Below are 13,916 nucleotides of genomic sequence, written 5' to 3'. Positions count from 1 at the left end.
AATAAATGGTATGAAAATCCAGCAAACTTGATTTCCACTTTACACAGTCACTCGAGTCCTGGGACTTGCAATCATAGTCTAGCTGAGAATAACAACTGACTGTAAGAGCCAGTGACAGAATACGAAGACACCAATCTTAAACTGACTAGTCACGATGCATGTATGTTCAGCCTTACAAGGTCATGTTTACCAGGCTGTTCCATTCTACAGTTCCACCACTTCCTGACCTTCAGCGTATCTGTAGGATAAAGTCCTAGACGTGGAATGGCTGGGGGTCAAAGGAAGTGTGTAGTTTTAGTTTTAAAAAACAGCACCAAATTGCTCTCCCTAAACATTGTACCAATTTATACTCCCAGGAGAATTTATGCGAGCAACTGATCCTCTGTGTTCTGTATAGGTAAGAAGTAAAAAAAGCCTACTTTGGCAAAGTTTTAATGTCCACTGCCTTATTATGAATGCAGTTGAGTATCTTTTCATAGGTTTAAGAGCTATCTAACATTCCTATTAAAGAAGTAGCCTGTTGAATTTCTGAACCCAAAGTTACCCAAATTCTGCTCAAATGTTTCTCTTCTTACACCACAATCTCTAATGAGGGGCTCTACCTGAGCATAATTTCGGATGGTTTCATGATCTTCATTTGCTGAAAACACACAGTGGTTGGTCATCTTGGTCTTGTCACCATCATCTATGCGTGTTCCTCCAGGGGCTGAAAAGAGAAAGGTAATGATTAAGTCAATACTGAAATGAAAGGAGGATTTGCAGAACAGATCAATTCTAGGAGAACATCTAGGAGAACAGTAAAACTAGATGTAAAAATCTAGAATCACATAAAAATTCACAAGATAGGATACATGTAGAGATGCATATGTTGTTACATATTTGTGTCTATTTCTAATAGAAAGCAAATCAGTTGATCCATTTTATAGTACCACCATAGCGTGTGAGAGTAATGTTCTATCACTATAAGATCCTATCACTTTAAGTCTGGACTCAATTATTCTCCATGTAGTTCCTGATGTGTCCCACACTGGGACATGGTTCACTTTTTCAGGCTTAATAATATTTTGTGGGACTCCAGCTCACCACAACCATTGAGGTTGGCCAGACTTGGCTCTTAGAGCGGATCTTGTTAGTTTCCACTTGAGTAGGTTTGAGACCTTTTCCCTTCTCCACTAATGCTACTATCCACGCAGGGTTGAACACTCGACTCCTTGCTATTTGTATTTGATGACCTGGCAGCTGTGTTGGTTAGCAAAGAGTGTATTTGATTTTCTCTCATCTTTTTTCCCTTTGGCCTATACAACATCATGGAATAAATGGACTAGAAAAAAGGAAGGTCTCTTTTTCCTATGATTCAAATTTGCACATTCAAAGGCTTCTCCTGTAAGTTTCAATGATGGCCATTACAAACCCTGGTTGATTAGAAGAAAAGAATCAACACTAGGTGTTTTTGTTTTCTGATTCTCCTTCATTGTAATTAGGGTAGAGAGTTTGCATAAGCCAACTAATGCCTTTCAAACACTCAACAAATACTTGACGAATATATATGTGTGCCAGCCACTTCTTCTAAGCATTTATGTAACTATCTTGATTTAACTTGTGATTTCAGATCTTTGGATGAAAGTGCTAGACCTAGTCAACCTTTTTCAGACTCCAGCATATCATTTTATAAGCAAATTACTTTTTAGAAAAGTCAGCTCTTTCAGGAATCTATTTTCATGCAATTAATTTAGGCATAAGATTTTAATTAGCCTTCTGTAATGAATACAACCACCTGGAACAAAATTTTATTAAGATGATAATCTTCTAAAAACTTTGGGCTAATGACTCCTATCTCACAGAAGTTATATAACTGAAACGTCTGATTTTGAAACTCTAGTGTTATCTCTTAGGAGCTTAAGTTTTAAAAACTGCATTCTTTTACAAAACATTTGTTACACATTAATAATATTGCCGCAGCTTGTTAATTTCTTTTCCCCTGATACCGGACTCAAGTATTAATTGCCCTTTCTAAAATTTTGGTAAGCCTGCTCTTTTCCTCAAAATATAAGCAAAAGAAAATATTTCTTTTAACTACTCTTCAAAAAACACAACTAAAAAACCAGGATGACTACTGTTTTAAGAACAATGGAAGAAGGTAAATTTTATTTGTGGCTATGAAGACAATTCCCATACTCACTAAGTAAACAAAAGTGTTTATGTAAAAAGAACATGCCTGGCTGGCTTTCTTCATTACATCATAGGTCTGGCCTCAGTAGATATCTGGGGGTTGGGCCAGCTGTGCTCCTAAGTCTTACCATACGTGCTGCCTTACCTTTTTGGATATACAGATGTTGAGTCAAAGGGCAAAATCTGGATTGCAGATATAAATTTGCTGATCATCATAATATAGATGGTTAATGAAGATTTGAGATTACCAATGCAAAGTGTACAGATAATTTAATCCATACGTGGGGGCAGTAAGTATGGAAACCCAAGAGTCATGTGAAAGGCATCCAGAGAAATCGAAGTTGAAATGGTCTCATGCGAGGGAAGAAAGTAAACCATTTTAAGAATGACAGAGGGTCAGTAGGAGATGCCAAGAGGGCATTAAGAACTGAAAAAGGTCTACAGGAATGACTACTAAAGTCATGAGTGACGTTGGCAAGAACTGAAACTCGCTGGAGACTATTCTTGTGTAGAACTTACCAGTACCTCAATAAAAATATATCATCATTAATGAAATAGGAAAAGCCAATCATCACATCAGAAAATGTTCAACTTCACTATTGATTTAAAGTTTGTGAATGAAAACATCACTTACCTAATGGGCAAAATTAAAAAAAAAACTGAGAAGTTTGATAGTACCTAATATTATTGCTAAAGGTATAGGTAAACTTGTAGAAACACAATTTTTGATAAAACATTAATTAGAATATTCCTTTTGAGGGCTGGTCTTCTTTCTCTGATAGGTAGACAAAGATAAAGATAGCTCTAGCTCTATCCTTCAATTCATTAATCCCTTACTAAATATATAAAGATATAATCAGATAAAAGTACAAAGTTATGTGTATACAGATACTAACTATTCATTATAAAGAAAACTAGGAACAAATTAAATATGCTTCAAAATCGGTATGATTCTGGTTCTTTTTGGAATCCTCCAAGATAACACCCATAGGCATGAGAGCCAACAACATGTTGTTGAGTAAATATGAGAGCCAAGCAGAGTATCATATTTGTATAATATCACCCTATTCTTACAAATAAGTTTGTAGGTAAAGAGATTTCTAGAAGGGAATTAATCAAAATATTCACAAGTTATCTCTTGGGAAGTGAGATTTGAACACAATACACATAGCTCTTATACTTGGACTTGAATTATCAGCCGTGATCATATAAGATCTTTAAGAACAATAACAGCAATGAAACCAACCAGGTATGTGGTGAAAAGCAGCAGTACAGATCAAAAGGGGGCCAGCTAGTAAGTGGAGCCATGTACCCCAATGGAGAGATTTCTCAGAGGGAAGAATTTTTTTTTTTTTTTTTTTTTTTTAAAGATTTTATTTATTTATTTGACAGAGAGAAATCACAAGTAGATGGAGAGGCAGGCAGAGAGAGGGAGAGAGGGAAGCAGGCTCCCTGCTGAGCAGAGAGCCCGATGCGGGACTCGATCCCAGGACCCTGAGATCATGACCGGAGCCGAAGGCAGTGGCTTAACCCACTGAGCCACCCAGGCGCCCCTCAGAGGGAAGAATTTTTAAGTGTGGCTCTAACTAAAAATACATGAAAGTACGTACGTTGTCCTTAAATAGGATGGCTTAAAAAGGGTTTCTTTTGTCATTCTTTCTTTCTTTTTTTTTAGATTTTATTTATTTATGACAGAGAGAGAGAGAGCAAGAGAGGGAAGACAAACACCGGGAAGCTGGAGATGGAGAAGCAGGCTCCCCACTGAGCAGGGAGCCCGATACGGGGCAGCGATTCCAGGACGCTGGGATCATGAGCTGAGCTGAAGGCAGACACTTAACAACTGAGCCACCCAGGCAACCATTAAGCAATATTTCTCAAAGAAAGGCACTGATACTACACTGGACAGGGCCATTTTTCATTATATTGAATAGCCCTTGCAGAGCAAAATAGGTGGCACACCTCCCTCCACTACCAAGTCTTGTAGCAACCCAACCATTTCTACACACTTGCAAATGCCCCCAAGGCAGCTGAAAATCACTGGCCTAAGGGATCTGACCACTTCTCTTGATTTATGGTTACCACAGGAACTAATTATAAAAACTAAGCTCTAAGAATAACTAGGAGAGGAACAATGTGTCATTATGGCATCTAATCACCATTTAGATCAGCATACTATGTCACTGAAAGAGTATTCTAAAGCTTTCTTCCTTGATGTCTCTGCTCCATAATTTTTCTTTTGCTTTTTCAACATACCTTTAAAAAATTTTAGAACTTCTACCACTACTCCTTTTACCTATATGCTCACAACTACTCATTTTTTATTTTTATTTATTTTTTAAAAAAGATTTTATTTATTTATTTGACAGACAGAGATCACAAGTAGGCAGAGAGGCAGGCAGAGAGAGAGAGGAAGGGAAGCAGGCTCCCTGCAGAGCAGAGAGCCTGATGTGGGGCTCGATCCCAGGACCCTGGGATCATGACCTGAGCCGAAGGCAGAGGCTTAACCCAGAGCCACCCAGGCGCCCCACAACTACTCATTTTTTAAAAACCAGATTTGAACTGTATTTCTGACATTTTCTTATTTACGGGTTAAAAAGCATTTAATGAAAAACAGAGAATTACTTTTAAATTTGTTAATAGTTACATTTCACCACATGAAAAAAGGCTGGGCTTCGAAAGAAAGGTGCTGTGGCCTTTGGAGGTGAATTAAATACACTGGAAGGAACCAGCAGACATGCACAGAATTATACTCTACTACAGAAATTACTTACTCTTCCTGTATCTGCTCCAGAAGCACGTGAAAATTAGGGACTCATAAGCAGCTGGCCTTTGGCTGTAAAGCAAAGTGGCCATGCTATGACATCCATAAAAACTGTTATTTCTAAGCCTTTCTTAACCACTAACTATTTCTACAGCCCTGCCATTAACATTCCAAAGTAGGTAAAAATTGTAGAGGCTCCCATCTGTGTTTTTTTTTTATCAAGTCTCATTAACGTGAATTTGTAAAGATTCTATCTTACAAGGAAATACTCCACTGGAATGGAAAGTACTAGAGGAAGAATCGATAACGCACGGCTTACCAAGCATGCTGCCAGCCACCAGGATATCGAAGAGTGTGTCTGCATAGCGACGATAATCTAATCTCGAGCCTGTGGAATCCAGAAACTTGGCTACAGCTTCAAGGTCGTCACCAGCTTCATTAAGCCCTTGGACAAGTGTATCCCTGAAGACTGTGGGTTCGAATTTCTCTTTTTCATCTAAAATAAATAAGTTACAAAATATTCCTTTTATTTACAGAACGTATTCCCCGATGCAACCGTATATTTCCTTTGTTCATTATTCTTTATTTGAGAGTGTGGTTGTTTAAAAGTTGGAAGACAACTAATTTTTTATTAGATTTACATGTTCTGAAACCCCTTGTTGAAACATTTACTCAATCACATGATTTATTTTCTATTTAAAGGGGTCACAAAACTATGTTAAAAGTTGAACTAATACATAATAAAAATTGATAACTGATCATTTCTGTCATTTGTAGGATAGGCCAATGTAATCTATTAACCCTAATCACTTGAGAAAAAATTAAGTATAACAATCAAAACTTAAAATTTTGTTTTATTTAGGATAAAAAAAATGACTCAGGGAGAATTGCCTAAGAATAAAGGAGAATATACAATTAACAAAATAAAGATTAGGAGCAAGGAAATGAAGAGGGACATTTCTTTATTATTTATTATTCTTATTCTTATTACTGACATATACTAGTTTCAGTTATCAATATTGCAATTCTATAACTGACACAATATTTTCAGATGCGCAGTACGTTTCAATGTTTTTGTATTTTGCAAAATGATTATCATGGTAAGTCTAGATAACATCCACCACCATACACAGTTAGAATTCTTTTTTCTTGTGATGAGAACTTTTCAGATCTAGCCTACCAGCAACTTTCTATCATACTATACAGTATCATTAACTGTAGTCACCAAGCGGTACATCACATCCCTGGAACTTACTTATTTCATTACTCTAAGTTTGTTCCTTCTGACTACCTTCACCCATTTTGCCAGCCCCTTCACTCCCTGTCTCTGGCAACCACTAGTCTGTTCTCTGTGTGTAAGTTTGGGGTTTTTGTTTTGTCTTGGAGATTCCACACATAATTAAGATCATATGGTGTTTGTGTTTTTCTGTCTGACTTATTTCATTTATCATAACGCCGTCAAGGTCTACCCATTTGTCCCAAACAGTAAGATTTCCTTCTCTTTATGGCTCAATAATAATCTATGGTATATATGTATATACCACATTTTCTTTATCCATTCATCCATCAATGGATACTTAGGTTGCTTCCATACCTTGGCTATTGTAAATAATGCTGCAATGAACATGGGGGTGCCTCTATCTTTTCAAATTACTGTTTTCATTTTCTTTTTTTTTTTTTAAGATTTTATTTATTTATTTGACAGACAGAGATCACAAGTAGGCAGAGAGAGAGGAAGGGAAGCAGGCTCCCCGCTGAGCAGCGAACCGATATGGGGCTGGATCCCAGGACCCTGGGATCATGACCTGAGCGACAGCAGAGGCTTTAACCTACTGAGCCACCCAGATGCCCCTGTTTTAATTTTCTTAAGATAAATACCCAGTAGTAGATCACTGAATCATATGGAAGTTTATTTTAAAATTTTAAAAAAGATTTATTTATTTATTTGAGAGAGAGCGTGGGTGCCATGGGAAAAGAGAAAAAGGGAAAATCCTCTAGCTGACTCCCTGCTGAGAATAGAGTCCAACTGGGGCTGGATCCCAGGACCCTGAGATGAGGACCTGAGCTGAAATCAAGAGTCAGCCACTTAATCAATTCAGTCACCCAGGTATGGCTATGCCATTCTACATTCCCACCAATACTTCATGAAGATTTCCTTTTCTCCATATGTATATCAACACTTATTTTATTTTCCAAGATAAGTTATTCCAGGGCACTTAAAATTTTTTTTTTTTTAAAGATTTTATTTATTTATTTGACAGAGAGAAATCACAAGTAGATGGAGAGGCAGGCAGAGAGAGAGAGAGGGAAGCAGGCTCTCAGCAGAGAGCCCGATGTGGGACTCGATCCCAGGACTCTGAGATCATGACCTGAGCCGAAGGCAGCGGCTTAACCCACTGAGCCACCCAGGCGCCCTAAAATTTTTAATATATATCATGAACTATATATGTATACTTATGGCTTCAGAGCAGATGTTCCCAATCTTTTTGGTCTCATGACCCCTTGCCACCCTTAAAAAAGTACTGAGGATTCCAGAGCTTTCTTGTGTAAGAAGGTTGTAACTATGGATACTTACTTTATAGAAATTAAAACAAAATTTAAAAATATTTATCAAATTAAAAAAAAATTAGTGTGAAGACAGGCTTTGTTTAATCTCTTTAATGCCTGGCTTAATAGCAGACAGATGGATTCCCATATCCACTGTTTGCAATCTGTTGTGATATCACACATCATGTAGCCTCTGGGAAACGACCATAAACCATGAGTGAACATGTAAAAGAGGCAAAACAAATCTTAGTTATAATGAAAATAGTTTTGAATTTGTAGAACCCCTGAAAGGGCTTCAGAGGATGTAAGGATATGCATATATGGAGTTTCCTACCTTTAGCAGACTCAAGAGAGACTTCTTATGGAAGGTCAGTTTGGAGTCAGATCTTATTTTTTTAAAATTTTCTTTCTTTCTTTTCTTTCTTTTTTTTTTTTTAAAGTAATCTCTATGCCCAGTGTGGGGCCTGAGCTCATGACCCCGAGATCAAGAGTCCCATGTTTTATCAACTGAACCAGCTGGGGGCCCCTGGAACCAGATCTTAAACAAAGCAAGGATCATACACTGTTGAAAAGAAGTGAAGATGACAAACCAGAGGTCAGAAGAGGCAGAAAAAGAATATGACTAAATTAAAGGTAAATGTAGGGTTCAATTCAAAAGGAGTTCACCTTCCTCTCTTCTTTCTGAGAATAAGTTTGGATGTGGAAAGGGGTGGGGGGTGGGGGAGGATGAATGAGAAACTTCACAAAAATCCCATCATAAATACCTTTAGAGAGATAAGCAGACACTGCAACTGTCAAAAAGGAGGAGGAGGAAGAAAGGAAGAATAAAATGTTAAAAAAAGAAGAAACATTTCATGAATAAAAAGAGTTCTTGGAAATGAAAACTATGATAGAAAAAGTCAAAAACTCAATAGAAGAGTTGAAAAAGAAAGCTGAGACTATCTCTCAGAAACTAGAAAAAAAATTCAAGAAAAAGAGACATAAAAAATAGGAACAAAAAAAAAAAATAAGAAAAAGGGCACACCATTCAAATGTCCAAACACTAATTTTAATAAGAATTTTTTTAAGATTTTATTAAAAAAAAAAAAAAATCTCTATACCCAAAGCAGGGCTCAAACTCATAACCTGAGATCAAGAGTCACATATTCCACAGACTGAGCCAGCCAGGTGCCCTGATAGTTTTTTTTTTAAAGGAAGAAAAGGATTTAAAAATTTCAAGAAAAATTTTACAGAGTTGAAGGACAGGACTTTCTCAGTAAAGAGCCATCTGCAAACAAGGATTCAAAGTGGACCCACAGTAAGACGATTAGATGCTGACGTTCTCGTGTAATCCCAATGCTGGGAACAAAGTAGCTATCTGCAGTTTCAGGGGCAAAAACCCAAATCACATATAAACTATCAAAAAACAGAATGACATTAAAGATGTTTATTTATTTATTTTTTGACACAGAGAAAGAGAGAGCTCACCAGTGGTGGGGGGAGGAGGGTGGCAGTCAGAGGGAGAGGGGGGAAGCAGGCTCCCCATTGAGCAAGGAGCCTGATGCAGGATTTGATCCCAGGACCCTGGGACCATGACCTGAGCCCAAGGCAGCTGCTTAACTGACCAAGCCACCCAGGTACCCCAGAATGACATTAAATTGCTCAACAGGAATACCAGAAACCAGAAGAAATTTCTTCAAAATTCTGATGGAAAATGGTTTCCAGACTCTAAGTCTGGGGTTCAAACTGTCAACTAAGTGTAAAAGCTGAATAAACGTATTTTGAGACATATGAGGCCTCAAAAATGTTTCTCACACACTCTTTTCTAAAAAGCTACTGAAGCCGATGCTCCACCAAGATGAGAGAACAACTCATGATCTCATGATTTATCAAGTCATGAGATCCCAGGAAAAAGAGAAAAAAAATAGGAGATGGAAAACCGGACTCTCCGGGAGAGTGGAGAAAAGATACTGTAAACATTTCACATTGTCAGCTGTACCGCTGGCCTAGAGGGCTTATCACTATGATAGCATCATCTGATAGATAATAAGAAATCCTCAAGTTTTTGTATTAAAAGAGTTACATAATGAAGGGAAAGGTTGGTACTAAGTCGTGTTAAGGCACAGACAACAACAGCAAAAAAAGGGGTAAATTATGAAATTTAAATTATGAAACATTAACTCCAAAGATCAAATGATGTTCAGGAGAAGAAAAGTAATCCAGCAACAGCTGAACTGTAAAGGGCGTGTGCAAAGTCACAGCAAGAGAAGCCCTATGCGGTCATCTAGCTAGAAGAATCGAGAGGACGCCTGCAGGTGAATAGTCAGTGAAGAGAGCGAAATCCTCATCTTCCTTAGTATCAAGTGCAGATACGATGCCTCCCCCAGAAAAGTCAGGAAACAACCATGTAAGAATGCTCTGTGGTTAGGCGAAGGTACGATTAAAAGGAGCCTATGAAGAGCAGAAGGCATTCCTCTGGGGAGTCTATCTGCTCTTGCTAGAAGATGTTTTGCAGAATGTTTGACTATTTAAACCATGTGACCTGCATACATTTAAAAGCGACTTGAAAACCAGATAGTACCTGTCTGGTTTGTACAGACTGACTACTTATACTGGTCCAGTAAGAGGGCTGAGTTATAAGGAGTTAACCCCACGGCATCAGAAGCAGATAAGAATGGCATTCCCAGTACCAGTCAGAGTCACACAGCATAAGATGCCATCAAGACAGACGTAACTTGAACACTATTTTTCACGAACAAGAGAGAAAAGTTCTTTTGATGCCATAAGCAAAACATTATGTAGCAAAGAACATGCCAATGTTGACCACAGAAAAAATATAATTAAGGTCTTGTTTTGTGGAGGGGGAGGAAGAGAATGGGGAACTCCAAAGGAACAGATGACAAGAAGCTGGAGGAGGGGGCAGCTGCGACTGCGCGGGAAGAACTCACTGGCAAACGAAGGACATTTCACCCCCCCACTCGGGGTCCAGCCAAAAGGTAATTCTCCTAACCCCTTGGCAAAAAAGTTTTCTTTCCTGTTATATGAGAACATGAGAAATGAAAACACCACAAGTTGTTTATTGTCTCGTAACCAGCTTTCAAAACCAACTGGGGCCATTCCGGCGATGGCACTAAGACCTACTTGAATGTTGATTCGGGTGGTTGGGACAGACTTCGGTGCTTCAAAAATTATAAATTTGAGGCATTGGAAAATGAAAGTTAGTAAACAAGTAAAACATCTAGACCATGCTAATAATTCACGCAGAGGACTTTGGTTTGAATCAGAGAGACAACTTAAAAACTCAGTGTTTGTATAAAGCCCTTCATTTCAGTTCTATTTTCCCAAGAGATGTGCCAAGGAAGAGGAAAGTAAGGCGAGGAAGACAGCATGTCATGGCCGAAGATACTCTGGCAGTGAGCGATAATGCATTAGGTCAGGATGATCGCCTGTAGCTCTGGCATCTTAAGAAGTCGTGATGGCATGCGGGGATTAATCATGCTTTTGCAGGCTGAAAAGAAGCTCCCATCTGTTAAGATGAAATACCCATCCAGAGGAATACAAAATTCCCAAACAAGAAAATGGCAAGAACACTGACAAAAGTTGGGGGAAACACAGACAATATTTTACCCCAAAGTTCTTTTTTATCTGAAACGAAATTACATATCCTTTGTATTCCACTTGAGGACAGTCTAGCAAAAATACCAATAAAATCCTAAAGAAAATACGCTATTACTTCCTTGTGTTTCCATTTGGCAGGTATAACCTCCCTTGAAGTGGGAAGTGTATAATTAGGGTCTCAAATGTATACTGTGTTGGTGACTCACAAGTGTGACACTAGAGGGTTAGTCAGGCTGGCCCATTATACTGACAGAGAGAAACAGGCTTATTTCTGATGCTCATATATGCCTGTAAGTTATCTGAACACATTGCTTCCTCTGGGAACCACAGTAACTAGTTAATGTAACCTTTTTCCTACTGTTGATTAAGTGAAAAATAACAAAACCTACATCCTTTTTTGAATGTTACTTAAGTATAATAAATGAATAAGAACAATCATGGGCTTTCTAACCATACACATACAAATATATTCACATATATATATATATATTTATATATATATATATATATTACACACGCACACACACACATGTATATATATATCACACATATTTCAACATTTGAAGGTTCATTAGATTAGTGGCTAACACTTACTATCTCAGAGTGATTAAAACTGCAAAGACAGATGAAAATTCTCAGGGGGAACCCAGGGTTTGTGAGCACCCTGGATGCCTGTAGTTGGTCATTTTTTTCTCTCCTACTTTCACTAATTTTAATCCAATTTCTCTACAAGATTTATAGGGAGGCGAGATCAGTTATTAAATATTTCATTTAGCTAAGCATAACAATATCTAAGGGGAGAAATTTCCACTGTTTCAAATTCCCACAAGCCACGCTAGAAAACATAATTCTTTGAAGAAAATACCACAAACAAGATGTGTATATTTTATAAAGGAAAAGAGTCTGAATAGATTTCTAAATGATGGGTCCTATCATGTTTAATTTTGATGTTAAGCAATAGAAAATACATTCTTTTTTACTAACTTGACATGGCAGAGTATTAGCTTTGCTAGCAAACAGTTTCAAACTGAAGACAGATCCCCAGAAGACAGCCTATTAAAATGACCTTGAAATAGCCTCACTAGATTTTTTGCCTCAGCTCTATAAAACTGCCAACCATTTATCTGAAGTCAGCCCTATCATAATCGCAAAAGAAAAACAAAGACGATAAATCATCAGGAGGCAATTCACTAGCATAAAGTGTAGAAAATGAGGTTGACTCCATTTTTTTTTTTTGCCCCTGCCAGCATTTTGGCACAAAATAGTTGAAGTGCTGCTGAAATCCCCAGCAGCCCCGAGTTATATAAATCCCGATCAACTGACAAATAATACGTATTTCTGGGTAGCTCTCTCTGAGTATTACAGCAGCAGGAAGACACAGGCACAATCTTGCCCACTGAATGAATCAGAGACAAACCAGCTCAGAATTAGAGAAAACCTTTCCAGTTCAAAACTGAAGACTGACTCTCTAAGGGCCAGTTTACTTGTTGCGTCAAGCCGGCTGTTGTGCAATCCTTGGGTCCTCTCTTGGCTTTTAAGCTCAGTTACGGTGAATCAGCGTCACAGGAATAAAGCTGCTCAAGCTGGAGATCCAGCTCTGAGATTAACACATTCCCCCAGTGGGCAGGGGAAAGTGAACCTTTCTGCACCTCACAGTTGGGCATATGTTAGATATTATCACATTACCAGGCTCCACAATACCTTAACTATAATTAGTGTTCTGAACTATACTGCTCCTTACAGACAAAGTCCTTTTAAAATCATCTCGACATCATTTCTTCCCCATTGCTTTTAAACCATGAGATAATGAAAGTAATGAATTGACTGTAAGATCTCGTATTGATAATGTCTGGATTTCAATGGGGAAATGCAATGGGGACACAATTTCTAAGCCTAAGATAAGGGCCAAGATGAGGACCAAGCAAGCAGAGGGAGATAAACGGCTCAAGCCACATGCCTTAGTTTATAGGGATGGGCCAGGGATGAAAAAAAAAAAAAAAAAAATAGAGAAGGGGAAAGCACAAGACAAAAATATTGTACAAAATAACCATCTTTTGCTTACTTTACAGTTTTTTGTTTTCATCTTTAGTAGGAACATGAATTCCCAGCAAGCAGCATTTATAGTTAAATTCAGCCTCCAAACAGTGTGGAAATTCCTTAAGAAATTAAAAATAGAGATTCCCTATGACCCTGCAATTGCACTACTGGGTATTTACCCCAAAGATACAGACGTAGTGAAAAGAAGGGCCATCTGTACCCCAATGTTCTAGCAGCAATGGCCACGGTCGCCAAACTGTGGAAAGAGCCAAGATGCCCTTCAATGGACAAATGGATAAGGAAGATGTGGTCCATATACACTATGGAGTATTATCCCTCCATCAGAAAGGATGAATACCCAACTTTTGTAGCAACATGGACGGGACTGGAAGAGATTATGTTGAGTGAAATAAGTCAAGCAGAGAGAGTCAATTATCATATGGTTTCACTTATTTGTGGAGCATAAGAAATAACATGGAGGACATGGGGAGATGGAGAGAAGGGAGTTGAGAGAAACTGGAGGGGGAGATGAATCATGAGAGACTATGGACTCTGAAAAACAATGTGAGGGTTTTGAAGGGGAGGGGGGTGGGAGGTTGGGGGACCCTGGCGGTGGGTATTACGGAGGGCATGTATTGCATGGAGCACTGGGTGTGGTGCATTAACAATGAATTCTGTTACACTTAAAAGAAATTAAATTAAAAAAAAAAAAAATCTGGCAAAAAAAAAAAAAAAAAATTTCAACCTCCACTGCTATCTAGTCACTCTCATGAACTCCTCTACTCCAAACAACTGATTGCATTTG

The 13,916-nt window shown here is 38.2% G+C and overlaps 1 protein-coding gene across 2 annotated transcripts in view; it reads right to left on the bottom strand.

The window, feature by feature from the left end:
* Positions 1–13,916, bottom strand: part of BZW2 (basic leucine zipper and W2 domains 2) — a 60,645-nt gene that overhangs the window by 23,152 nt on the left and 23,577 nt on the right. For both annotated transcript variants that reach the window (XM_004743397.3, XM_004743395.3), the window contains exons 3-4: positions 5,250–5,426; positions 603–706 (exon numbers count right to left, since the gene is read on the bottom strand). In XM_004743397.3, coding sequence (XP_004743454.1) covers positions 603–706; positions 5,250–5,426 — 281 coding nt within the window. The remainder of the gene's footprint in view (positions 1–602; positions 707–5,249; positions 5,427–13,916) is intronic.

This window comes from Mustela putorius, unplaced genomic scaffold, assembly GCF_011764305.1.
Source record: "Mustela putorius furo isolate JIRA1106 unplaced genomic scaffold, ASM1176430v1.1 tig00003845_pilon_pilon_pilon, whole genome shotgun sequence".
Lineage (NCBI taxonomy): Eukaryota > Metazoa > Chordata > Mammalia > Carnivora > Mustelidae > Mustela > Mustela putorius.
Note: the sequence above shows the minus strand (reverse complement) of the source record. Positions and strands in the feature narration are given on the sequence as shown.